The sequence below is a fragment of the Papaver somniferum genome, chromosome 7 (assembly GCF_003573695.1).
Source record: "Papaver somniferum cultivar HN1 chromosome 7, ASM357369v1, whole genome shotgun sequence".
Classification (NCBI taxonomy): Eukaryota; Viridiplantae; Streptophyta; class Magnoliopsida; order Ranunculales; family Papaveraceae; genus Papaver; species Papaver somniferum.
Genome location: NC_039364.1, coordinates 184,968,317 through 184,994,249, shown reverse-complemented (window position 1 = coordinate 184,994,249; position 25,933 = coordinate 184,968,317). Strand labels below are relative to the sequence as shown.

General features: G+C 36.6%; 1 protein-coding gene across 3 annotated transcripts; it reads right to left on the bottom strand.

Annotated features, from left to right (window-relative positions):
- Positions 1-7,869: 7,869 nt before the first annotated feature.
- On the bottom strand, positions 7,870-18,914 carry LOC113299162 (DNA-directed RNA polymerase 1B, mitochondrial-like). Of its 3 annotated transcripts, XM_026548130.1 has the most exons (20): positions 17,669-18,914; positions 16,743-16,955; positions 16,514-16,647; positions 16,366-16,432; positions 16,120-16,178; positions 14,797-14,914; positions 14,530-14,643; positions 14,251-14,382; positions 13,727-14,146; positions 13,229-13,279; positions 12,548-12,618; positions 11,562-11,652; positions 11,323-11,475; positions 11,115-11,189; positions 10,498-10,587; positions 10,320-10,367; positions 9,293-9,407; positions 9,103-9,206; positions 8,677-8,824; positions 7,870-8,570 (listed from the first exon to the last, which is right to left on the bottom strand). In XM_026548130.1, exons 1-19 carry the CDS (start codon positions 18,545-18,547, stop codon positions 8,714-8,716), a joined length of 3,045 nt encoding a protein of 1,014 aa, XP_026403915.1. In that variant the 5' UTR covers positions 18,548-18,914; the 3' UTR covers positions 7,870-8,570; positions 8,677-8,713. The 3 variants fall into 3 exon arrangements, with proteins under 3 accessions (XP_026403915.1, XP_026403914.1, XP_026403916.1); XM_026548129.1 differs by having other exon boundaries at positions 7,870-8,824; XM_026548131.1 differs by lacking the exons at positions 7,870-8,570; positions 8,677-8,824; positions 9,103-9,206 and adding an exon at positions 9,907-10,012.
- Between the last annotated feature and the right edge of the window lie 7,019 nt (positions 18,915-25,933).

The following is a 25,933-nucleotide window of genomic DNA, read 5'->3' as shown; positions in this document are numbered from 1 at the left end:
AAATGTTCATTTATATGAGAGTTTGAAAACTCGGACTCTCTTACAGAATCCATAACAATAGTATTTTCGAAACTGGTGGTACATTTATCATAGATTTCGTCTCTGTCCATATAGTCAGATTGCTCAAACACAGACTTATTAGGTCTTTTACGTGTTTACCTGCTCTGATACCAACTGAAAATGTGGGGGGTACCAAAATACACCACCAACGTTTTCTTAGGCAACCTGTATGGACTAAACTCAAATACAATTCTGAGAGTTAGAGCTTAAGGAATCTCAATCAGGAACTATATGGAGAGTTTATATCTCTTTCTCTCGCAATCAATATGTAAATGGATGCAAGCCCGTGAACCTCATAATACCATGAGAGTACTTGGACGATTCCAAAGATCAATATCCAAGATCAATCAAGTCGTATCCAACTATTAGGATGGACGTATCTACTTCGATTGATTTATGTACAACCTGTGATATTTCAATTATAAATATAAACAATATAATGCGGAAAAAAAAATAACACAGACACCAAAAATTTTGTTAACAAGAAAACCACAAATGCAGAAAAACCCCGAGACCTAGTCCAGAATTGAACATCAAACTGTATTAAGCCGCTACAGACACTAGCCTATTACAAATAACTTCGGACTGGAATGTAGTTGAAACCGAATCCATCGTCACGGTAATTTAGTTACAGTCGCGCTCCTTACACCTCTTGAATCTCGCAAGACTCTGCACAATTGATTTCCTTAGCTGACGTCCTTTACAACCTAAGAGTTACTTCAACTCAAATGAAAACTTTAAAGCAATCTGCCTCCCACGGATAATCCTATATGTGATTTCCTTTTGGATCAAAGATCAAGGTGAGATAGGAAATCGTTTGCAATAGACAAAGTCTAGCAAACCTCAAAATCCGGTACTTACGACTCCCGAAGAGCAGCCTAGATTATTATTCACCTCACAAGTAATTCCCACTCCAATTTCAAGAAAGAAACATTATAAAAAAAAATATACTTGTGGAATCACAAAGTCTAAAACGAAGAAACTTTGCGATTTCTATCAATATCGCATGTTGGAGCTAAAGGCTCAACAATCAGTAGCAAGATCAGGATACACTAACTATCAAGATAAAGATAGTTCGACCTGGCTTCACGAATCCCTAAGCGAATTCTTTTTAGTCGCTAAACCTAAAAAGGTTTAAAGGAGAGGACGACTCTAGTTTACAACTAGGACACACAAGAATAGTGTCGGGGATTCAAAGATCCCAGTTACTTGAGGTCCTCCTTATATAAACTTTCAAGATCAAGGTTGCTTTAGATTTAAGCTAAGGTAGATTTAGAATCAATAAATCAATATCCACCGTTAGATGAATAGCTTGACTTGAGATAAACATAATAGAATATACACTCTGGTTAGGATGAACCGTAACTAAACCATGTGCAATATCTTGTTTATGAAAGGTTAGCCGAAACTAGCCAGACGAACTATAAGCTTAATCGTTTTTATATAACACTTTAAGACTTCAATCTTGAATCACAATAATGTGATCAAACATGTCTAGATGTGTTTTGTAGAGAGTTGTTCAAATGTCGATTATCTCATAGAAATAATTCTAATGCATCTGAAAACATTCGACAGGGTAAGTACATGTACTTGGTACGTGTACTTACTTCCAATTTGTGAGTTATTTTGTCATGGTACATGTAACGGGTTTGTATACCTTTAAGACAAAACGAGTTCAGGAGTCCACATAACTTTTTTGGTATGCATACTAGGTATGTGTACCATCCTGAACTCACGAGTCAACAAAACCTTTTGGGTTTGGATACTTGGTATGTGTACCGTAAGTTGCTGCCGAACTATAGCTACGTTGGTCCGTGTACTGGGTACATGTACTAAGGCTCCGGACCTATAACAGTTGCGTCAGTATGTAAGCTGGTATGTGTAGTGTCCTGTATCTAGATTTACAGTAGTTATATATCTCTCTAATAATCACTTTGAAACATTCCTGAATAACATTAATGACACATATCACTGTTTCAGGTTATTTTCAAATGATAATCTTGAATCATAATGTTAGAGCACTGCTTGGTCGAACTCGCATGCGTTGCTATCTCAAGCATGTTTGTCAATTTTAGTGATCAAAACTATAAGTCTTGATTTCTAGCCTATTTATATATGTCTCGGACTGGGACATAGATTGTGTAGTTGATCTTAGACTTCACGACGTTCATCATTTGAAGACGAAGAACTACTAAGGGGAGCTTGTGGAACTTCATCAACAAAAGGTATGTGGAGACTTAAACTCATCTATCACTTGGAAAGTCTATTTCTACTCTACCTCCTATATTGAGACATAAGTCGTATTACGATATAGTTTTCTATATACACATTTGAAATTTCGATCTTAGTTTATCTCGCTTACATATTTCTCGAAATATGTGTTGGCAAGCTTTCGCTTCGACCAAGTTCATCTTATATCATGTGAAAATTTTCGAGTAACATCTTACATGGTTTGTGTGATACAATCATTTGGTGTTGTCTTGGAATGTTTCGTTATGATTATTTCAATAACTTGAAAATTGCTTTGATGCTAATAGTGTGTGAAAACGACTATTGTCATCCTCTAAGAAAGTTTCAATGATTGAAATAAGAGTTTAGAACACTTAACCATTATTGGATATGTCATGTTGTGCACTCTTGCACATATGTAATCCATGTCCGGGAACCATAGTATGTGCACCCGTTTGTGTACCGGTTGGTCTGAGAAATCCGGGAACCTAAGTATGCGTACTACTTTGCGTACTGGCGTACAGGTTCATGTCCGAGAATTTCTGCTGGGATTGAAAGTTCGCGTACCCGTTTTGCGTACTGGCGAAACCCAATCTTAGTCCGGGTAATTCAAGTATGCGTACCTGTTTGGACATGAACATAAATATTTAGATAATAAAGCCGGTTAAAGTTCTAAAGCCGGTTATGAACATGAACATAAATATTTAGATAATAAGGAATGCAATCTTTGCAAATCGTGGCTATAATGTTTATGATTGATTCGAGTGAATCAAACGATTTTGCTTCAATTGTGTTCTTGTATAATTCTATGAGAATATAGCAATTGAACAACTCTTTAACTAGTTTCATTTGAGTCATTTGAACTAGTTATGGTTAAGATGAATAAGGTTGATATGAGAGTAATCATATGGCTAACCTCGGTTAACTATCTGTGAACCAACATGGTGTACACATTTGGGTACGGTTACATAAACCTAAATGAGGGTACATTTTATTTGTGTGTAACAAGCTAAGATCGATCTAACAGTTGAAAGATATTAGCTTGGTTGAATAAGGTTTTTCATCTAACGGTGAATACTAAATGTTTTGTTACCAAGGTAACTTGGATTGGAAACCCTGATTTGAAAACTATATAAATGAGAACTCTAGCAGCTGGTAAAACTAATCCCCACACCTCTTGTGTGTTACTAGTTGCATAAACTAGAGTCGATTCTCCTTTAACCTTAGGTTTCTATCGAGACCCTGTAGGTCAACGACTTCAAAGACTTCATTGGGATTGTGAAGCCAGACCCAACTATTTTCTTTGTAGTTGCATGTTCTGATCTTGACCGATTCTATCGTATTGAGTTCAATTGAAATAATTGACTCGAGATTAATTTCTCTGATATTCAAGATAAAAGAAATCACAAACATCTTCGTCTCGTCGTTTGTGATTCCACAATATCTTGTTTCTCTAGTCGATTAAGATTATTGTGAGGTGATTTATAATACTAGGTTGTTCTTCGGTAATATAAGTCCGGTTTACCAATTGTTCATGTTCACCTTTATTTATCAAAAGACAGAACAAAAACTCTTGGGTATTTCCGTGGGAGACATATTTATTCAATCCTATAGACTTTTCTGTGTGAGACAGATTTTTTTATCAAGTCTTCTACTTTGGGTCGTAGCAACTCTTGGTTGTGGGTGATATCAACTAAGGGAATCAAGTGCGTAGTATCCTGCTGGGATCAGAGACGTAAGGAACGCAACTGTACCTTGAATCAGCGTGAGATTGATTAGGGTTCAACTACAGTCCAGTCCAAAGTTAATTGGTAGTAGGCTAGAGTCTGTAGCGGCTTAATACAGTATGGTGTTCAATCTGGACTAGGTCCCAGTATTTTTATGCATTTGCGGTTTCCTCGTTAACAAAACTTCTGGTGTCTGTGTTATTTCTTTTCCGCGTTATATTTTGTTATATAATTGAAATATCACAGGTCGTGCGTTAAATTCAATCATAGAATATCCGACCTTGGATTGTTGATTTAAATTGATTGACACTTGAACATTGGTATTTGGTACCATTCAAGTTACTCCTCTTATATTCAATCGGGCTCGCAGATTTATATTTGCTGATTGCGGATTGAATTAAGATTTAGAGATATTAAACTCTTTGATATACTTTACTCTAGATTGAGTCTGACTGTCTAGTTAATTCTGTAGAAAGTATACTGGAGTAAGTCCTCTCAGATTGCCAAACGAATTGTTGGGTGTGGTTGTTAGACACCCGCATTTTCACATAATTTAGGTCATAAACAATAAATTGTTCTTGACCAAATTCATCAAGTATGAAGAAATGTTATTAAGCATAGTCAACATATTTAGAGAATAATTAACAAGATAAACTTGACTTGAAATTTTTGTTGTGCATGTAAAGTCCAATTTAGTCATGCGACAATGTCTCATAGATAGAAAGGTGAAAACTTGAGTAATAGGTGGTTCAGTCTTCACTTAACTTTTGTTAATGAAGTTATCCAAAAGCTTCAGTTGATCTTCGCCTTCAACCGTTAGAACCTTGTGATGTCTGGTACTCAACTACACACTTCTATCCTAATCCGAGATTTGACTAAATGTACACTAAAAATCAAGATATAGTTTTGATCAACTAACTTTGACAACAAGCTTGAGATAGCAACACTTGTGAGTTCGACCGAGAAATGATCTAAGAATTGGGCTTCAGTAAAAATGGTGTAATCTTATACATCAGTATATCTCCACCACCAATTTAGTTGTTCTTGTCAGTGACTCTCCTGGTGACTTTTTCAAATCTTCTAAGGGTCTAAGACAATGGACCCTCTTTCCCCATATCTATTTCGATTCTGCATGGAGGCTCTTTCTAGAAGTTTAAGTCATGTTGAATCCCTGGGTCAAAAATCATGATACAAAGATATGCCCCCAAGCCCCTGCTATAATCCATCTTCTGTTTGATGATGATTGTATGGTCTTTTTCAAATCTAATATGGTGGAATGTTAGAATTTGGTCCAGATATTCAGTGATTTTAGCCTTACTTCGGTTTAGATGATTAAATTCTCCAAATCAGGGATTTTCTTCACCAAAAATATTGCCCCCAACATTGCTGACAGCATCAGTAGTCATATGGGAGTTCAAAAAATTTATATCAAAGATAAATATCTGGGATACCCTATTTTCACTAAAAAGAGCAAGGTGCAAGCCTTCAAACCTGGAGTAGACTACCTGGTTGGAAATCTACTATATCTACTGCAGGAAACGTTATTATGATTAATTCTGTTACCTCTACCTTCAGCATCTTTCAAATGAACTGCTTCAAACTGCCAAAAGCTACTTGCAAAGAGTTAAATGTTATTCAAAGGGACTTCTTCTAGAACAAGGAACCTGAAAACCCAAAAAGGACGTACTACTTTGCTTGGAATGCTGTCAGTAAACCAAAGGAGTTGGGTGGCATGGGCTTCAAAAATATGGAAAATCTTCAGTAATTCTATGATAACCAAAATTGCTTGGAGACTTGTTTCTGAACCAGACTCCCTCTGGACCAGTACTACGTAGGCAACTTACTATCCCAACCAGGAAATATTTAGAATGAGCACTAGACCAAAAACATGATTCTTGGATCTGGAAAGGCATTCTAGAAGGAATGGCTAATATTCAGAAATATTACCGGTGAAAGGTTGGAAATGGTCAACATATCCATATCTGGGAGGACATATGGATATATGGTCAAGAAAGACTTATCACAAAACCCTCTCGGTATCCTTCAAATCTGATAACGGTTAATCAACTGCTCAAATTTTAATGGAGAATGGGACTCGACCACTTTATCTCTATGGTTTTCTCACGATGGTCAACTTGCTATTAAAAATACCTATCATAACAGCAATGAATAAGATGTCAAATTTGTACTCTGCACAAAGAGGGAACTTTACAGTTAAATCTCTCTATTATAAGCAAATCTCCATCAAATATGAGAGTTTCTTGTCAACCCATCTTGGAAGAAAATATGGAAATTGGGCACTTCCCCAGCCATTCATTTGTTCATATGTAAATGTGCTCATGGTATTCTTCCCACCAATGCTAAGACTACTCGCATCCTTAACTACATTGATCCTATTTGTGACCTCTGCAAGAATGCCAAAGAAGATATTACTCATGTCCTGATGACATTCCCCTTTGTTTCAGCTATTTGGATCAGGATGTTTCGGGATCTTCATCAAATATTTGGTGACTCTACCTCTTTTCATGATTGGCTGAGCAAGTGCTTCTCTCAGGACAATCACCTTGGCAGTTGGAACTACACTTTTGCTACTATATGCTGGTTCATTTGGAAAGTGAAATGTGGCTTTATTTCCAAAAAGATATCCCACTCAGCTCATTCTACATTAAACAATATTACCCAACACCTATGCTCTTATAACAGAGTTAATCATAACCCAGGACACATCCTAAATAATCTTCATTACCAAAGGCATTCTCAAGATGTCAGAAGTAGACTAACCAAGAAGCATAAAGAAAAGTTTGGCATCAATACTAGCACCAACATGATGGATGTCTTATCCAACAATACTGAAGGTGAGTTTACCAATATATTGTTTGCTCTTATTGGGATGTCTTTTCCAGGGAACTGTGTTGGAGCATGAAATTAGACTGCATCAGTGGGGAACACAGAGCTGCTAGAGGATAGCTTTGGAATGGGGGAAGGAGTATCAGAAAGCCAATATCGACTTTCAAGCTCAGAAGGAAGCAACTTTGATTGAAATTGAAGAGGCATACAACAGAGAATTTCAAGGTGGATTTCATCTAGGGTTTCACCAAATGAATGGTGGAAATTTTGAAGCAATTGATTTTGTCCTAGGTAACCTTACCAAAGTAGGTTATGAACGAAACAAGTCGGCCATTAGTTTAGCGAAACTCTCCGTTCAATCCTTGCCCTTGGACAATTTAAATTGGGAACGCTCAAATCTTCAAAGTTTGTTTAATTTGCTGCAGTCAGTTGACATTGGTGATCTTAGAGACACCACTAAAGTTATGTACTCCAATGATGATCCTTTGTTTGGTGCTATTCTTAGCCCTGCAGGATATCAAACTTCTTATTGAGTTGGCTGGGCTTTTTGCATTCTTCTCTTTTTTCTTATAAAAAAAGAAAAGAAAAAAAAAAAGAGATTTAGTTGATCACTACCTATCTCAGTCAGTTATCCACTTCTGTAAAAGATAAGATAAAAATTGCAACCGCATAAGAATCTGACCAGAATGGTTCCTGAAAAGGAAGCCTGCCGAGCCATTTTTACATTCCTAAAACGGCACGGCATAGGCTTTTTTGTTTCGGCATATAAGTGAGAAGAAAATTTTAATTAAATGCTGCATATTTCGGCAGATGTTTTGGTTTTGGCACATTAGCAGTGGAGAATACTTTTTGTTAAATGTTTGTTCCACTAACAATCAACCAATAACAATATAGAAAGATGAAAAAGGAAAAAGGAAAAAAAAAAATAATTAAGTAAATAGATGAAGTAGCGTTGGTTTTCAGCTGATCGGACACTTGAATGATAATAACAGTTTTAGCCAGCTTCCATCAGAACATCGGGCCATAAACACCATTTTATTTATTTTAGTCTTTGTACTGAACTACAAAGACTAAATGCATCATCCCCAGAATGGAGTAAATTAAACACCAAGTTTAACTATGTCATAGGTCAATCTCGGTCTATATTACATTGATTACATGGTAAACTGTAGTGAAGTATCTGACCTGACAAAGTATATCTTCCCCTTCTGGCCTGTCTTAAAAAAAAAAAGGAGCAACAAACTGCACTTTGTTCAACACAACCTTAAACGTTCATATACAGACTTCTTGACCATGCAGCCTCCTCATATTACCAGTACTCAGGCTCTAGATCGGCCTGATTTAGCAAGGCTTCATCTTTTTCCATCTCTGTGGCTATCATGTCTTTGTTCTTTAATATAATACAAGGGGAATCCCCTCCGAAGAGCATGCGATTCTGATAATGATGCCCTCGAAGTTAAACTTGAGTTCGACTCACCGTCGTCTTTGCTATGTATGGTCAATAAAAGAATACAAACAGCTAAGCAAAACCACAAACCGAAAAAGGTTGATGAACGGGGATTGCTGGTGCAGAAGAATTTTGGCTCGAGGAGGATAAGCTGAAACCATCATAGTGGCGTTTTATCTCAATATTTTTCAAATTAGAATCTCCTTTCTACTCCACTCCTGATAACGTGAGAACCCAAAATGCCAACACAGGAAAGACGCTTGAAAAAAACACTTAAGCATCGGTAGATAGAGAAACTTAAGCTATTACACACTGATGGATAAAATAGTAGTAAAAGCTTCGCATCTAAAGGTGGGAAACCCATACCCACATTTGATAGATTGCAAACAACACTTGTTGTAGCTTAGTTGAAGAAATATGGCGACTCTAGAACTTCTTTTAAATTGAAGTCCCCGCGCTCTGGTAGAGGTGGAAATTCCAGCGTAGGAAAAGACTCCTGGAAGCTCGCCAGTAACTGGAATCAGAAATATTAAACCAAAATAAGATAAATATACATAAATGTCATTAGCAACAAAATAAGCTTATCCGAAGATGTGTTCCCCTAACTTAGTGCTAGCATATTTTCATTTCGCAAGTTTTAAGGGTCAGATAATACGAGAAAGCACGAGCCAGTTTTGTTGATTTTTGTCATTCCCAGTAAAGAGTAATGATGACTCGTGCAACAACCGTAAATGGTGGTTACTGACTTTCTACTGCAATTACATATTTCATTCGAAGTAAAAGATACATTACATTTTCTAGTATAGGTTGCTCATAGAGTTCAACAAACTTTTCGCGGAGTATCCTGTTCATTTCGTCGACATCACATGCATGCGTCCAATATGAATCGTGAACTCCTGCAGTCAGAGACAAAAAAGCATTACTAATTGATTGGTTCAATGAGATCAACAAACGACAAACAAAAGCAAACAACAATAAGAACCTGCGAAGTTTAACCCGGCTCTCTTGCAAGCAAGCGCCGTCATCATCATATGGGAACCATCAAGGGAGTGGACGAAATTCGGTGGAAAAGCTGTTTTCTGCCTCTTGACCATGACCTAAAATAGCAACATTTTGATGAAGGGTTAAATCGAAGTTCTGGAAGAGACCAAAGTTACAAGAACGCTGACAGAAACTTTGAGTTGTTTATATGGGTATCCTCATTGCTGTAAAACCAAAAGCCCATAGACACAGGAGTGTTATCTGCAAAGGGTAATTGCAGATTTTTTCATCCAACATTTCGCAAGCTCACTGAAGATCCAACTGTACCTTATAGCCCAGGGTTGGGCTAAAATGCAAATTTTGACAAATTTCAACAATGTTTTCATGTATTCCCATTTTGTACTGAATTGAACGTAGTCCAAACTGTGTTATTTCTATTCTGTAGCATTCATGTACAGCCAGCAATCCTGCCTACATGGCTAGACGGCCATAAAACACCATATATAACTAAACATTGAATATGGTACCTCAACCATCCACTGTGTGACTACTAATTAACGGACTTGCCTTCTCCTAGTACACAGTTTCGAAAATGTCAAAACATTAAAGAAACACCTTGAAACTGGGGCAACCAGAATCACCTCCTCGGGTATCATTCCTTATCTGAGACTCCTAATTGCGTTTCGGAGGAAACTCCAAGACCTGTTTGTCTGGGAATAAACTACAAAAATTTATATAAACAAGAAACAGGATTACAGGAGGTATTTAAAAAAGACTTTGTACTTTATGGCTTAGCCTATCTGACTATATCTATGGGTTACAGTTAGGGTTTGAGTCCTTTCAGCAGGTCAACCGACTGTATGCAAGTGTTTCTAAGTAAAACTCAAGGTAGAATTAGAGGAATCCACACAAATCACTTGTTAGGATATCATGTATCTGCCTTCACTTTAGATAGGTATAAACGAGCTAAGATCTTTCCCTTGCTCTTTATCTACTATCTTACTGCAGTATACCAGTTAGGAACTCACCTTGTCAGTCTCCCGTTGTAGAGTCAAAACTTGAAGGGAGGTTTTAATCTGCAACAACTCAACAAAAATTATATTAACAAAATGTAATTCGGATGTCGAACAGGAATAAACAACATGGCTATTGCCATTTCAGTAGGAGATATCATAGTTTGTATACAACAATTCCTGGAGCACTTACAAGATGCCTTCCTAATTGGCGGTAAGGCTGCACAACAGGAAGTCCAAGAGGAGTGGTCCATCGCACTGGATGATTTTTCAAGGCAATCACCTGTCAAATTTCCAGTATATTTTTCTAATCAAGTTATTGTAGAAGCGTTATGAAGAATAGCTAAGATAGCTCCAGAAAGGAATTTGACTTTACAAACGAAGCCACTAGCCACTAAATCTCATGCTCCAGGTGTGCAAATGGAGGAAGGAAGGAAACAATACCTTTTTGTTGCACGGGTTTGTGCAGTCTCCAGACAGATTCACATTTTAGTCAGGTTATGAGCAAGGAGGGCCTCAAATCCAAAAATGTTGTTTCTAGGTAGTTGGCTAATGGCAGATAACTACAGTACTACGAAGTTTATGAGTTTACATAGCTCGACATTATATTTAAACTGTCCGATACACTGAGGTACTCATCATCATATAGTTTGTACCATCCACTTTACGAGAAGGATATCAAAGATCTCAGCAGGGCACATCAGATAATATAGGTGTCAATCCAAACAAAACCACCAGTCAATAGCTTAGTTTAGCCTACTTCTACAGAAAATTAAATTTAATAAACTAGCCAGTACATTTGATACAAACCTTCGCACAGTCACCAAGCCAGCTCATGATACTACGGGCGGCTTCAAACATTTCCCCCAACGCAGTTAAAGTGACCTGCTCAGGCATCACATATTGATACCGCAATTAATAACCCATTGTTGAAGTATGGCAAAAACTTATAACGAGCAAGTAAAACTTCTTTTTTAACACTCGTGAGAGCTGCACACCTATTATTAACTATCCTTACCTTTGCTGCATAACAAGCTAGACCAAACTGCTCAGCCTCTTCACCAGAAGGATCACGTTCCTTCAACCTTTTTTTGATCTGATCACGGGCACCAATGTAAGTAACACCATACACTGATGTCATTACAGTTTGCTTCACCAATTTTCTGTTCACCTACAGTTGATGGAGTTATGGAGATCAACAATAAAGCTAACATGACAGATTCGCATAAATATAGTTATGACCGCATCTAAAATTACCCAATTCCTCTCGATTAACAGTTTGGCACGTAATACATTTGAATCAGCAGCGGGATCTTTCTGAGCATCTTCCTGCATAATCTCACGAACTCTGCATTCAAAGATTGCATTTTCAATGACATTGTTCTTAAAGGAGATCATTTAGGTCTCATGGGTAAAATGAAGTTCGGTTCTGAATAAGCTAAGCACATGAACTCCAAAGCCGTGAGATCATTTAGGTGTCATGGGTTCAGCATGTTGCGTCTATCTCACTTGCATGATACTTGATTTCACTCGATCAAAAAAAAATGATACTTGATTTCAAGTAAAGTTTTTGTTATATCTTACTTGCACGATAAAGTTTGATAACCTCAACTCCTGTTTCTGTCATTTCAAAAACTGACATCACTGCATTTATGCATGCAATTTCTTGTCTAAGTGTCTTGATATAACAAATGCTTACACAGATAGGAAACCAAAACTTGATGTTTTTAAATTGGTGATATTTATTTTTCAATAAATGCTGGAACTCAACCATTTTTTAGAGGGTTCGGCATGTTGCATCTATATTACTTGCATGATAGTTGATTTCCCCTTGCAACATAAAATACCTAAACTCTTAGAGTTTACTACTAGAAAGCTAATTCTACCTTCATTAGTTGAGCTAATTTTTCATAGCAAATTCAACAAGTTCAGGTTATTCCATATATAAGAAGAATATGAAATGGCTCAGATAGCACACATCAGTTTCTTATTTGCCCCTTTATATCGAAGATCCACAGCTTACTAGGCCTGTTTGCATGCTCCTAATCCTGTGAGAAAATGATACCAAGCGCTGATAATTTTAAACCAAGGTCGACCACTTACAGAGATTATCATCAACAATCTGAATTTAACAGAGATACCAAATGGATTTCCACTTACAGTTTCAAAGCTCAAAAAATACTCAATAAACGAGAATATAAGCATGCTTTGAAATTTATAGGGTCAATGGCACACGTCCATACCTATCAGCAATGCCTGAGTAAACATCTGCTGGTTTTTCTCCAGCAACCAGATTAACTGCAGCCGCTCCCAACTGAAAAAACGGAACACACCAATTATAGAACTCAAATAGAAGGACTTTCTAAATATGCAGTGCGCAAAAAATTAACCTATTTGTATCTTATTTCATATAGTAAATTGACAAGGTATTTACTGAAAAAGTAAAATGCTATAAGACGTGAACCTAATTCAATGTTCTCCACCGCCATGCCACCACCTAAGGTATACATCACACATCATATATGTGACCAATGCAGACAACGAAATAGACAAGTAGGAATACCTGAAATCTAATACTAAATGCACATACAATCGTAATCATAATAGAGAATATGAAAGCATTGTTTTGCTAAATCTACACCATGCTTACTCGAGTACAAGTTGCTGGTGGAGGCCTATAAGATTCCCCTCTCAGTTCAGATTGTGACAAATAGAATCGATGTGCCTCATACAAAAAGTACCATTATGAGAACAAGGCTTTTATGCAAACAGCACGGATACACATAATATGTAACTCTATCATGTTTCTTTCAGATTAATTACTCCTCTATAAGAAAACGCACACTAACTAATCTCTCAGGGACGGCATGTGTAGTGATTGCTCAAACTAAGAACTTAATTTTAACTGAAAAGTGAAAACATACTTCATCTCTCCCCAGAGCAGCATAGTGTTGTAAGCCATTGCACGAGCCATCCTACAAAGAAACAAAGTAAGAAAAAAATATATATGCAAAATTAAACGCTTCCTTAAAACAATGAGAATCAAGAGGTGATATGGTACTGCTTGCCCTGTATAGCTATTTTCAATTTTACCAGCTCAGAGAAATATCTTCAATTTCGGTCTTCCTAGTGTTGTCTCAAAGGACAATTATTGTGATTGCTCTCGGTTATTGATATTTCCTTCCAAAACAGCAGAGAGTTTTATTTCTCGGAATAAAAACGAACAAAAATCATTTCATAATGAGTTGTTATTTATGAATTTTAACAGGATCTCCCTTCAAATTTAAATATTCGATTAAAAAACCCTACATCTGGCATTGCAAAATCTTCATAATCCACTAAATAGCTACAAATAAAATGTACAGAGATATCTGAGGATGCAAATTTTGGTTGTGAAAATAATTGCCAAAATGAAAAAATACCTGGTGCACAGGAATGTGTGAGATAGTGGTTTCTGGTGAAGAGCTTCTCAGTGCTTCTGAGAGATTCATGCAAACGGCCAAGCATTGGAATGGATCCTCTGCCTTCAACCACCATTTGTTACCCTCGAGCGGTCTGTCTGCAGAATCAAATATATTATCCAAGTTGCTTTCTGTGAACGCTATTCGACCCTCATAAGAAAGTTTATCGACGCCACCAGCAGCAAACAAATTCGCCAGATGTATTTTCAACCATCGCAAGCCTGACTTTCCAAGAGGGCGTCCCTCTGCAAATTCGAGGATACCTCGGCATAAATCTGAGCCAAGATGGTTTAAATATGGATGCATGGGATATGCACGACCTCGGAAGTCAAGGTTGTGTGGATAATAGAAACCATCCTCGGCCTTCATTTTACGGGCTACCTGTTCTCCAAATAAGAATCAAATAATTTGTATGACCATTTAAAAACTAAAAAGTAAACTGAAAGATAAGTTAACTGTTCAGAATCAACGACAGAATTTCTTACGGCTAGTTTGAGTTCCAGATCGCACCGGTGAGAATGCCTCTCACTGTTCTCTTTCTTAACTTTTTTGACTTTCCATCTCCAGTTCCTGAGTTCCGCTTCATCTTCTGTCGCTGGTTCCTCTGGTAGAGGAACCTGAAATTAAAACGCAAAAGATTCTTGTTAGATAAGTCACCTTCTTATTCAATGACAAGCCGGCCAAGAAATATTTTCTTCAGTAACATCGTAAAAAGAAGAAGAAACTCTATGAGAACTATTTATACTAGCAAGACTGATACTCACATCATCGCGCTCAACTAAACCAGCATCTTTGCCTCCACTAGCCCATACTCTGTCTACTACTCCAAGTAACCTCTTGTTAACTCGCCATTTTATATCCCCAAGGGTATCTAGGGCCTGTATTATTATCACAAAATCAAAACAAAACATGTAACTATGCAAATTAAAGACAACTGCTAAATGATGCAAGTAAATTAAAGGATTTGGGAATGTTCTACAAAACAATAACTAATTCAATGGCTGACGAAATAAAAATGTGAGGCTCATAACCTCAAATACTGGTCCAATCTGCTTCTGCGGTGTTTGCTTAACTGCTTCACGCTGCTGCTTTGCTCCATGTGTGCGCATCACATAAGATGGCAAAAACAAATATGCACCTTTGTCATACCTGCCAATAGATGATAATCATATAGTGGTAGAGGCTGACCCACCTAAGACCTAACCACCACAAAATGAGATGGCTAATTTTATCTAAAGGGAACATCTAGATTAACAGTTTTCAGCCCCCAATTATTTGTGTAAATAATGTAACACCAATGCTGAAGTGAGAAACCTCTGTGCAACCCCCTCAATCAATTTAAAGCTCATGTAGCAACAACTTGATGAGGAAATCCTCCAACCTATCTTCAGGTTTAGAGGATCACCACGAGGATATCTTCCATCAACGTCAACAAGACTTTAATCTACGTCATTCAATTGAACTATTTAAAAAACAGTTGTGCACATAGATGACAGATCCAATGGGACAAGTTACTTCAACACACTAGCTAAGTTTTTATTCCTCAATGTGCTTTTCAGGAGGGAACAAATTCCATGAATAAGCCCTAAGACGCATGTAACAACAACACGGGTACGGGGTTACTGGGTGTTCGAGACAGCAGCTGCAAGACTGCACACCTGGGTACAGGGTGTTGGATACAGCCTGAGAAATAAATAGGTGGGCCATGAGGAAAATTCTAGCATACCCTACACATAAAGAGATATAGCTGCCTTTAGGAAGAATTGATGGAAGAGTGACAAGGCCTGAGAAATAAATAGGTGGACCATGAGGAAAATCTAAGCCCTTGACATAACGAGATATAGCTACCTTTAATATTCAGTTTCATTTTCTTCAATTTTCTCAAAGATTTGTGACGCGGTCTATACTAATTGCAGTGAACGCTTCTGCGCCCAGCAGCATCATGCGCGAGTAACGCTGTTGACATGGCAATATTTATTATTTAGAATGCAATACCCTTGATGAGTTGAAGGATATGCATGCAGTGGAGTATGTGTTGTGATGACTGTGTCGGTTATGAAGTATGTTAACTCTATGTCAACAATATTTGTACATGTTTCTGTCTAAGGGTGACGTCTGTAGTTATGTATTATACTATGTAAGAGACGAAATATGACATAAGCAGTCAATACATCAATAACCAGAACATATTTAAATACAGGGAATCAGACTTTGGAACTGTGGTTACTAGAAGGAAAAAAAACATGGAGTTTAAAGCAACAGCAAGGGAAGCAAACAGAAAGAAACAGTACGAGATAGAAGTGGAACAAAAAAGCAGATATATAAAGAACAGTACAGAAAATCAACTGTCATACCCGATCCACTTGGCTGGTGGTATCAACATCGGCATATAAGGAATCACCATGTGCCTTGCCTGTTCGATGTAGATCAATTATTCACAGACTATAAAGATACACTGACATAAAGAAACAATTCCACTATGCCACCATGACTATCTAGAACACTTGCCTAATATATTATACTAGAAAAGCATGAATCATACGACAATTAGAACTGCCAGTCAAACAACAATATTTTCAAGAAGGGTGCATCAAACTTACTGTTCTTTCCATCCCTTGGCGAACCAGTGGATCACACTCAATCATCCCATATCTTCTGCTAATTTTCCTGTTCACAGAAAAATCAAAATGGATATTATTGTACATATGCAATCCTTACAGAAACTTCTTAAGATAGCGAAATCCTTACTGTCCATCTTTCTTTACAGTTCTTAAAGTATGTTTAAATGCTGGTCGGATATCAGGTGGACCATCTGCTAACTGATCAATAGGTGGTTGTATATAAGCTGACTGGACCAACAATTCAATTAAACGGCTCCCAACCTGTAAAGTACACAAATCTGAGGCATAATTCCTTGTTATTTAAGCCAAACAAGATATAAGAAACTTTTTACAAGAATTCTAGAGAATATGGATACCTTGGCTTGAGCATCCTGGCCCCAAGGCTTTACATCATCCTGTCCCTTCACTATGTGCCTCACTTGTTTTAACTTTTGCTTTTTCATCAAGTTTGTTACTTTATTCCTCAATTTTGCTTGTTCTTTGGCTGCAAGATCAGGTTCACCACCTTCTTTTTCCTTATCTTGAGACGCCTTCAGTTTTGTTTTCTCCAAAAAACTGTATATCCTAACCTGGAAAGGTCCATATATAGCATGTACATACATCAGCATCTACCACTTACATGGTGAAACTCAAGGAAATAAGTGCTTCTACAAAATATACACACACAAAAACAAAAAAAAAAAGGTTGCATGAAACTAACATATTTCAGTCTCTATTTTGGTGTTTTGCAACCTATGTAGTCCTCTCTAACTGGTCAGTTTACAGAAGAAAAAGTGTGCGCTCGCTTATATGAGTGTGCATACATGTTGAACTTTAAACTGTAACCTGAGTCTGAGTGGCTTCATTCTCGTAATTAAATTCAGAATGCACAAAACACTCTAGGTATATCCCTCGGGACAGGGAAAACACATGTTATATATGCGAGCAAGCAGTATCCACCATGCTATACTATCACGAAAGGAACATCAAATGGCTCATTTAAGCTGCCCGATTCATGGCTAGTCAGCACATGTTACAAAATATCTTAGTGTTAAATAATGACTATAATTCTCCTCTTCAAACCATGTGGAAGACATGTGCTAGAAAAGTCTCTTGTACTTCTTGAAAGTTTCAAGTTTAAAGTCAGGAATGATATAAAATACGAAACTCATGAACAATTGATTTCTTTGTGTTATTCAACTAGGTTTCTCAGCACTAATTTTGGGTTTTCATTGGAACGAACTACGAGAAATTATAACTCAAAAGGAAAAAGAACAAAAAGAACAGCTGAAGCTTCACCTACCTCGTGTTCAATGGCTTCGCCAATATGACAAGCAGCTTGAACCACCCTGGCACCACCTTCGTCTCCCGCTGTCATCAACAGTCCCATCAACTTATGCATCGTAATAACAGCCATCATTTCAGCAGGCAACTGGTCAAAATATGGCGCATAAGCAGCCCTACTCTTCCCTTTCTTACAAAGCTCTTGTTCAGAAGCAATGGAATCACGCAACGGCTCAAACCAACCGAGAAACAATGACTTCATGTAAGGCAAATTTGGAGCCAATTTCTGTTCGCACATGTCTGCAAGAAGCTCCTTGTATTCCTTGGCTGCTTGTTCCCATGCCTCCGTTTCTATTTTCATCTGTCTCCTTTTAAGTATATGATATTTACCAATTGCAACTCCAGCTACCATTTTGGGACGCTTACTTTGCTTAGATTGAAAATTCCCCTGACCTTCTTTGCTTATTTCCTTCAACAATCCCTGAATTTCATCCCCTACAGATGTATCTTCCTCAGTATCGGTCGCAGAAATAGCCTCGGCGACACTAGCATAACTCTTAGGATGGCTCAACATCCCAGAAAACCCAATTGAAGTATCACTGAGACACCAAAAATATGATTTCCCAATGTCATTAACCTGAAATGATACTTCCCTATTCCGAGGAAATGAAGTCAGCTCAAAGGGTCTAATTTTTTCCTGAAAGACGGAAATTTCCCATGATTTCATCAGTTTCCTCGAAGAAACTGCTCGTTTTGCAAGGTTTCGCCACATACCTGTAGGATTTCTCGATAATCGGAATTGTTGGGAAATCGATGGTTGTTTATATTTTGAGATAATCGAGCAATCAAACTTGGGAGTGAGATTTGTTGAATAACCAAATGTTGAACCACTGGACATTCAAAACTTTCGTAATTCGACAAGGGAGGAAATATAGTATCGCAATTCTTCGTCTTTCATCGAAGAGAAGAAGAAGCACAAAACCCGAAATATAAACCCTAGTGGGAATTAGTACGGTAGCTGAAGTTTTTTTATCTCTTTTTCCTTAAACTCTAAAACCCCGAGGAAAACGAATGAGATAAATAAATCAGCTAATAATTTGTAAACCTAATAAAGAACAGGAGAAAAATTTGAAGAAATCACCAACCCCACTATACCCTAAATATTGGAACTGATTGAAAAAATGGGGACGGCGGCGATTTCTGAGTTAATCAACTGCTCACAAGGAGGCTGTTTTTGGTACGGGAGGAGTTTGAATTCTAGGGATAGTTTCATAATTTAAACTTTTTATATTTATTTGTTTCAAACTAAAATATACTCCCAATTTGTTTAGTGCACATAATAATAATATAATATAATATAATTTCTAGGGATAATTTCATAATTTTATAGTTTGTTTACTAAAATATATATTTAACATTAAAACTGATAAAAAATGTTATTTATCAAAAACAGGTACACATCAACAACCTAAACACCATATCACGTCGAGAGTTGCAAAAACTTCTCCTCCCATTGGCCGGTCAACGAAATCCTCGTTCCTGATTGGCCGAAATCAAAGTTAGCCCCCTTACATTTCGTGGCTGTTAATTTTTAATAGAATATAAAATGTGAACCTTCGGATTAGCCGCAAAATCTACAAATATCTTTTGGGGAAAGCCCAATATGATTTTTTTTGGGGAAAAAACCGAGATTTCCATGTAAAAAGAAAATCAACATAAATAAGTTTTTACGAGATTGTTTCATGAGCAATTAATGGAAAAGAAATCTTAGAAGATCTTCAGGGTAAAAGTCGAAACAACTCTCTTTTTAGAAAAAATCCGAGAATTTCCATATCAGAAGAAAAATCAACACAAATAAGTTAATGCTAGGTGGAATTTTCGTGTAATCTAAGATCGGGCAATTCTATAATTGGCAGTTAATGCTAGGTTTACGTCCAAATCCAAGCTATGATATCGTTGCACGTCTATTCGATGGAAACAAGTTCTATCATTGGCAGTTAATACTAAGTTTACATCCAAACTGTGATGGAATTGCATGTTTATTCAATGGAAACATAAAAGGAAGTTTCGTGGAGTTTGGGTTAGAGAAATATATATATATATATATAAGCTACACAGAGCTCATGTCTTTTTACGTTCAGGCGGAGAGTATCAAGCAACCGATCTCTTTTTGATTTTAAGAATCGGGTTAATATCATACGTTCAATGTGTGAGGAGGAACATCGGGTATCAATGAAGATTCAGGGACACAGTTAGTGGGAGTTTGTGTTTTAGTTTTTAGTGAATCTGCGATTTGATATTCGATTTTATTGGTTATTGATGGTTCTGTTGATCGTTTTGTTGTTTCTTTGATAACTTGAAGTGGTTAACAAGGCTGCGGGGACAGTTTATTCAGCGTTCATCGATCTCGGATCAGAATGTGAGTATCTTTTCCCCTGTAATGGTTGTACATTAGTTGACTGCGAGGTTGCCCTAATATCTAAACGTGATTGTGTCTAATGCAGGGAAATAAGATTCATGCTAGGGTGGGGAAGGATCACGTACAGTTGATTCAGGGAAAGATTAAGGAGGGGTCTGTGTATTCTATTCAAAGATTCAGTGTTGCCAAGCCTACAACTGGTTATCGTATTGTTTATTTTAAGTGTGTTATGTGGCTGAACAGGTTTACAAAGATTTGATAAGCTTAATGATGACCCAAAAACATTCCCAAGAGAAGTTTTTGAATTCCTGGCACTAGGAGATGTTCCTAGCAGGAAGAATGATACTACATATTATATAGGTATGTTGTTGGTTTATCATTCAGTTGGTTTTAAAATGAAGGAGATAAGAAGAAGCTTAATCTCTATATGTTCTTGTGGATAGTATGAATTATTATTTTTATATAGATGTCGTTGGAAAACTTACGTATGTCTCTAACATTGTGAGCAAGACGGTTGGTGATGGTGAAGTCTTGATGCGAGAAATAATGCTCGAGAATGGAAGGTAAAATGCACCTTTAAATTTTTGTGTTTTGTTTTTTAAAAATAAAAATCTGTATAGTCTTATGATTATAATATACTTTATGTACCAGGGGAGATGCAGTTACAGTGACATTATGGGTTGAATTAGTAAATGCAATTAGTGATAATATCGTGGAAAACTTTGTGGATGTACCTACTGTGGTAGTGGTTATTGGCACATACGTGAAAGAGCACATGGGTAAAAAAATTAACTTATTTATCCTTTTGTGTTGTTGATGTAGCTGAGTTCCATAGTTTCCCCTGCGAAAATGCACCATAGTTGCTCGAACTTCTGTTTCATCAATAATGGTACATGGACCCTGAATTTTGTATTTCAAATTTCCAAAGACCTTCCTTTGAGAACATTGTCACACCGATAAAAATTTCGGAAAACAAAAAATGCTAAGTTCTTATATTTATTCTGATAACAAATCCCCCAGTTTAATTTAATCTGTATGAAGTAATAGCCTATGATATTTACTCGGCAATCAAATGCCATAAGTGTTTTGTAGATGCAGATGAAAGTACATGGGCTTTAAGTCTTATTGAAATACTATAGGCATCCAGTAAATTAGTAAAAGATTTTTTTACTGATGATGGACAATCATAGTCATAGAGTTCTCATGGTTGATTAGTATATATTTTACTATCGATGCATCCCGTGTTCAGCTAAGGAGGCTCTATTGCAGTTACCAAACAATTCAACTAGCAAGAATTGAGGTTCAAACCTAGAGGTTCATCTTGAGCTGGATTGGTGATGTTTTGTAAAGAGTTTCATGCTCAAAATTGGGTCTTGCGATGAGTTTGGTTTGAAAGATAGTGTTGAATTTCAGACGCTTGAAGATTACTGAGACTAACTCTAAAATTATACTCAAGTTTTGATTGTTTAGGTGTTTCTGATTGGGTTGTTTGGTTACTACTAAGTTGAATTGAGCTTGTAATTGTTTTGTTAAATCAGTTAAGGTTGGACCTGCGTCTTAAGAGGCATATCACCTTAATACTATGAGGTACATTTTAAGATCTGTTCTTTAATATAAATATTATTACATTGGTCGCATTCCAGATGAATCAATCAGAATGTATAAACATATGGAGAATGCCGCTCCTAGCTCAATTTGGTTAGCATTTGTACATCTGAGGTTCACTTCATTGTAAAGCATATCCTGTGAGATGTGTCAATGCTAACCAAATTCGGGCTAGAAAACTAATACTGTTATTCCAGTTTGTTATGCTGCTTGGATAGATGTAAAGGTAAACATAGTCATGCTCTTTTATATGTGGTATCCATGCATGGCATATCCTGAATATGATGCATTCAGATGAAGGGTAGACATTTCGTTTTATTAAAGACGGCTCTTAAAGAGGTTTGATGCTATTGAGGATTTGGCCTCAACAATTGAGGTGTATAGATATCATATCTCTTAGCAAACTAAATCTATATTTTTGTTTCTGTAGGTAAACAATTTATTTTATTTATTGGTTTTATTTTTTGGTATTGTATATTTGCATGGTCTGATTTGTGCTTCTGTACACCCAAGAAAAGGAATTCATTGAGAATATCACTAAACAAAACAAAAAGGTAAGATTGATTTTCCTGTTTCATATAAGCACACGACAGAAGACATGGGGTTATGTTAAAGGCGCAGAAATTAAAATCCAAGGTATGATCAATCCCTAAATTAAACTAGGAATCTCTCTGACACGAGATAGATAAATACTGGTGTCTACTTTTGAGTTACAAGTTAGTTATCTTATTTTCACATGCTTTGATGTCTTGTTAGCTAAAATTGTTGAGATGACCTAAAGCCAATCAAGCTGAAATAAACAATCGAATCGAGCATGAGTCAAAGTAGTTTGTTTGTTGTTTGTGGTCATTGATTAATGTGAATCGTTGCTTTTGTAATAATTTTGTGTGTGCAATTGAAGAAACCTTTTTCCTGTCTTAATTTGGTTTTAATTTCTGTCTTTGGTTTTAAATAAGTTGATCATAGATCATTGTGGTTATTTATTAAGGTAGTTTATCTATTTTCACATGAGCCTAGAAATTATGAAGTGGTGATTATCAATTGTATTCATGTTTTTTCTTATTTTTCCTTAGGTAATTCCCTAGGTGAGTTGTTTGTAATGTTGTTGCTCTTCTCTGAGGTCACACAACCAAAGGAACTAAGGGAAAAAATTGGAAGATATTATCCGAGGATATTCTTATACTCTAAGATAGAGACACAATATGCCAAAGTTGATTTTTAAAGCCAAAAAGTTGAAGAACTTTTCCCTGCATATTGAGAGAATTATGGTAAGCAGTAACATGACCCTCAGTGAATTTCCAATTATTCTGTAGCCGAAAAAGGACATTCGACATTATTCTATTATACTGGATGCTGATACCCAGAAAGGTATATTGACACCCTGAAATGCTGAGCATGGTATTAAGAGGGGGCATGAACTCGGTACCAAAAAAGGTATATAAAGTTGTCATGCAATCGATATAACGTGGACTTTTCATTCTCTACTGGTAAGATCATTATCACCAGCAACAAGTGCATCACCGATTTCAGAATTAATAAGAATCAGAATTACTAAGAATGAAAAAATAACAAATGGGTGGGGGTAATCTTAACAATAATCCTTAACGATTCCAAGGCGTATAGAAGTTTAAAACCATCTGGTGTAATATTAAAACCCCTATTAGAGAAAATGGAGATTCTAGAATAGTTGGATGAAAAAGGCCCCCTATCCCTGACTTTTAGAACTGATTTCTGATATTCAAACATGATGTAACGATAATTAGGTTCATACTTAAGATTCATGTGTGTAGGGCTGCACAAAACCGAACCAGAACCAAAAACCGAAACCGAAGATTTTAAACCGAACCGAAACCATATCCCTATGGTTTATTAATGGTTGTCAGTTTCAGATAACCGACAGTGTTGGTTTCAGTTTAGGTTTTATCTCAAAACCGAACCAAAAAACAATTGGTTAACCGATTAATAGTGACCATATGATTAGATGATTTTAGGCCGTGGATGGGGATATTTAACCCTAATAACTTACTTTATTCGACTACTCGAGTCTTCCCAAAATCTTCTCTTCTTTCGTTCTTCTTCCCTGAAACCGGAAAGGGTTGTGAAAGATAACCCTACTGAGTACTGAAGCCTAAAACTACCACCATCACCTTCTTGTTTTACTTCTTCTTATTCTTCTAGTTTGATAAGTAACAAACATATCAAAGTCCTAATCACTAATCAGTCGAACGAAGCTGGAGTAGAACTGTAGAAGAGACTGAAAATTGAAAAAGGTATTGTGTGTATCATTTGAACTGATTTGATAAAGGTATTGCGATTATGTATTTGTTTGTATCATTTGAAATGTATTTGATATTATGACTTTAATTATGATATTAGGGTTTGTAAAATTGAAAAAAAATTGGGGATTTCAAATTAATGTCATTTAGGTTGATTTACACAGTGGGTTTTGCTTAATTTTTAATAAATTTTACAAGTTAATTCAGATTGAATGTGTTAATTCAAATTGAATGTTTGTTTTTGGAGTTAAAATTTTCAATCAAGTTTATTCATGCAGCTCAACTGTATGATCTGTTAGCTCTATGAAGTGTTGAGAATGGTCAAGACTTATATATGTATGAACTTTGGAGGATGGATTTCTGAATTCCCTGTGTATGTGTACGTAATTTACCATAATCAAAGAGATATGATCAAACAAAAGTTTGTTGCATGAACTGGCATATCATGTGAGTTAACAACTTACTATAAATCTAGTTTTCTACTCAACCAATTTGCTGATAGTAACTAATTAACTATTCATTGCTTATCATTTTATATAAGAAGGAATACCAGACTGTGAGGTGTTCTGCACTAATTCAGTTCAGTTCTTAACTCAGTAGTTTTAGGGAACCTTGAAGATAGTTGCAGTATGCTGTTTAGAGTGGTTGGACATTGACATTGTTTAACTGAGTTGTTTTGTTCCCCTTTCTATTTATAAATTACGATTAAATTGCTAGAACAAATGTTAAATGCAGACTTGCTTTTTGACATAAATTACGATTAACATAAATGTTTGGTTTATCATATTGCATACTTGCTTTTTGACAATGCGAGGACCCAGTTCAACACCTACTGCCTTTGTTTCTTCTAATAAGCGTTCACCTCGACCTCAACCTCCACCTAATGCAAGTTCAGTTGGAGGTGCAAGTTCAGCTGGAGGTGCAAGTGCTGCTAAAGATGCTAGTGCTGCTGGAGATGCTAGTGCAGATGGAGATGCAACTGAAGCTGGCATAGAAGTGACAGAAACACATAGCAATAAGCGTAAAACCCCTGAAGATGCAATTGAAGATGACAAAGAAGTGACTAAATCAAAGGGAAAGAAACGTCCTGATGTGTGGAACCACTTTGATATGGAACCCAAGCCTTCGAAATATGCAAAATGTCGCCACTGTAAGACAAAATTGCAGCTCAGGGTACCAAGTATGGGACAGGTGGTATGAATAATCATTTGAAGATGCCCAAGGAGGAAAAAGGACATCAAACTCTTTATTTTAAACCGGATAGGCTAGGAAAAGAAGGAAAATTGGATGCGGTAACTTTAAATCAAGATGAATGTACAAAGGCAGTGATTTTAGATGAGCAGACGTTTAGAGTGGTTGAAGGAGAAGGGTTCAAGGAACTTTGTAGGGTACTTGAATCCAGATTCAAGATCCCTTCTCGTATGACCATTTCGTGGGGTGTATTAAATTTGTATATGAAGCTGAAAAGGAGAAGATGAAGAACTACTTCAAGGCAAACAATGTGAGAGTTTGTCTCACCACTGACACATGGACCTCAAATGCCCAAAATAAAAGCTACATGGTTATAGCTGCGCATTTTATTGATAAAGATTGGAAGCTGCACAAACTGGTAATCAACTTTTTCCAAATTTTAGGTCATTCAGGTGAGGTAATTGGGAAGATGTTAGAGGAATGTTTGTTAGATTGGGAACTTCTCGGAGTTTTACTATTACGCTTGACAATGTTAGTGCTAATGATTTATCTATTGATTATCTAAGGGAGGATGGTCATTTAAAGGAGCAAGTGATTAGTTCAAATGGTGTACTGAATACTAAGTTTATGCAAGTTAGATGTGCTGCTCATGTGCTTGCACTTGTTGTGAATGCTGGCTTGGGAGAGTATCACATGGCTATTAAGAGAGTAAGGGCAGTGGTGAAGTATGTGATGGGTTCTCCTGCTAGATTGAGTAAGTTTATGGATTGTGCTAAACAAGAAAAGATAGATT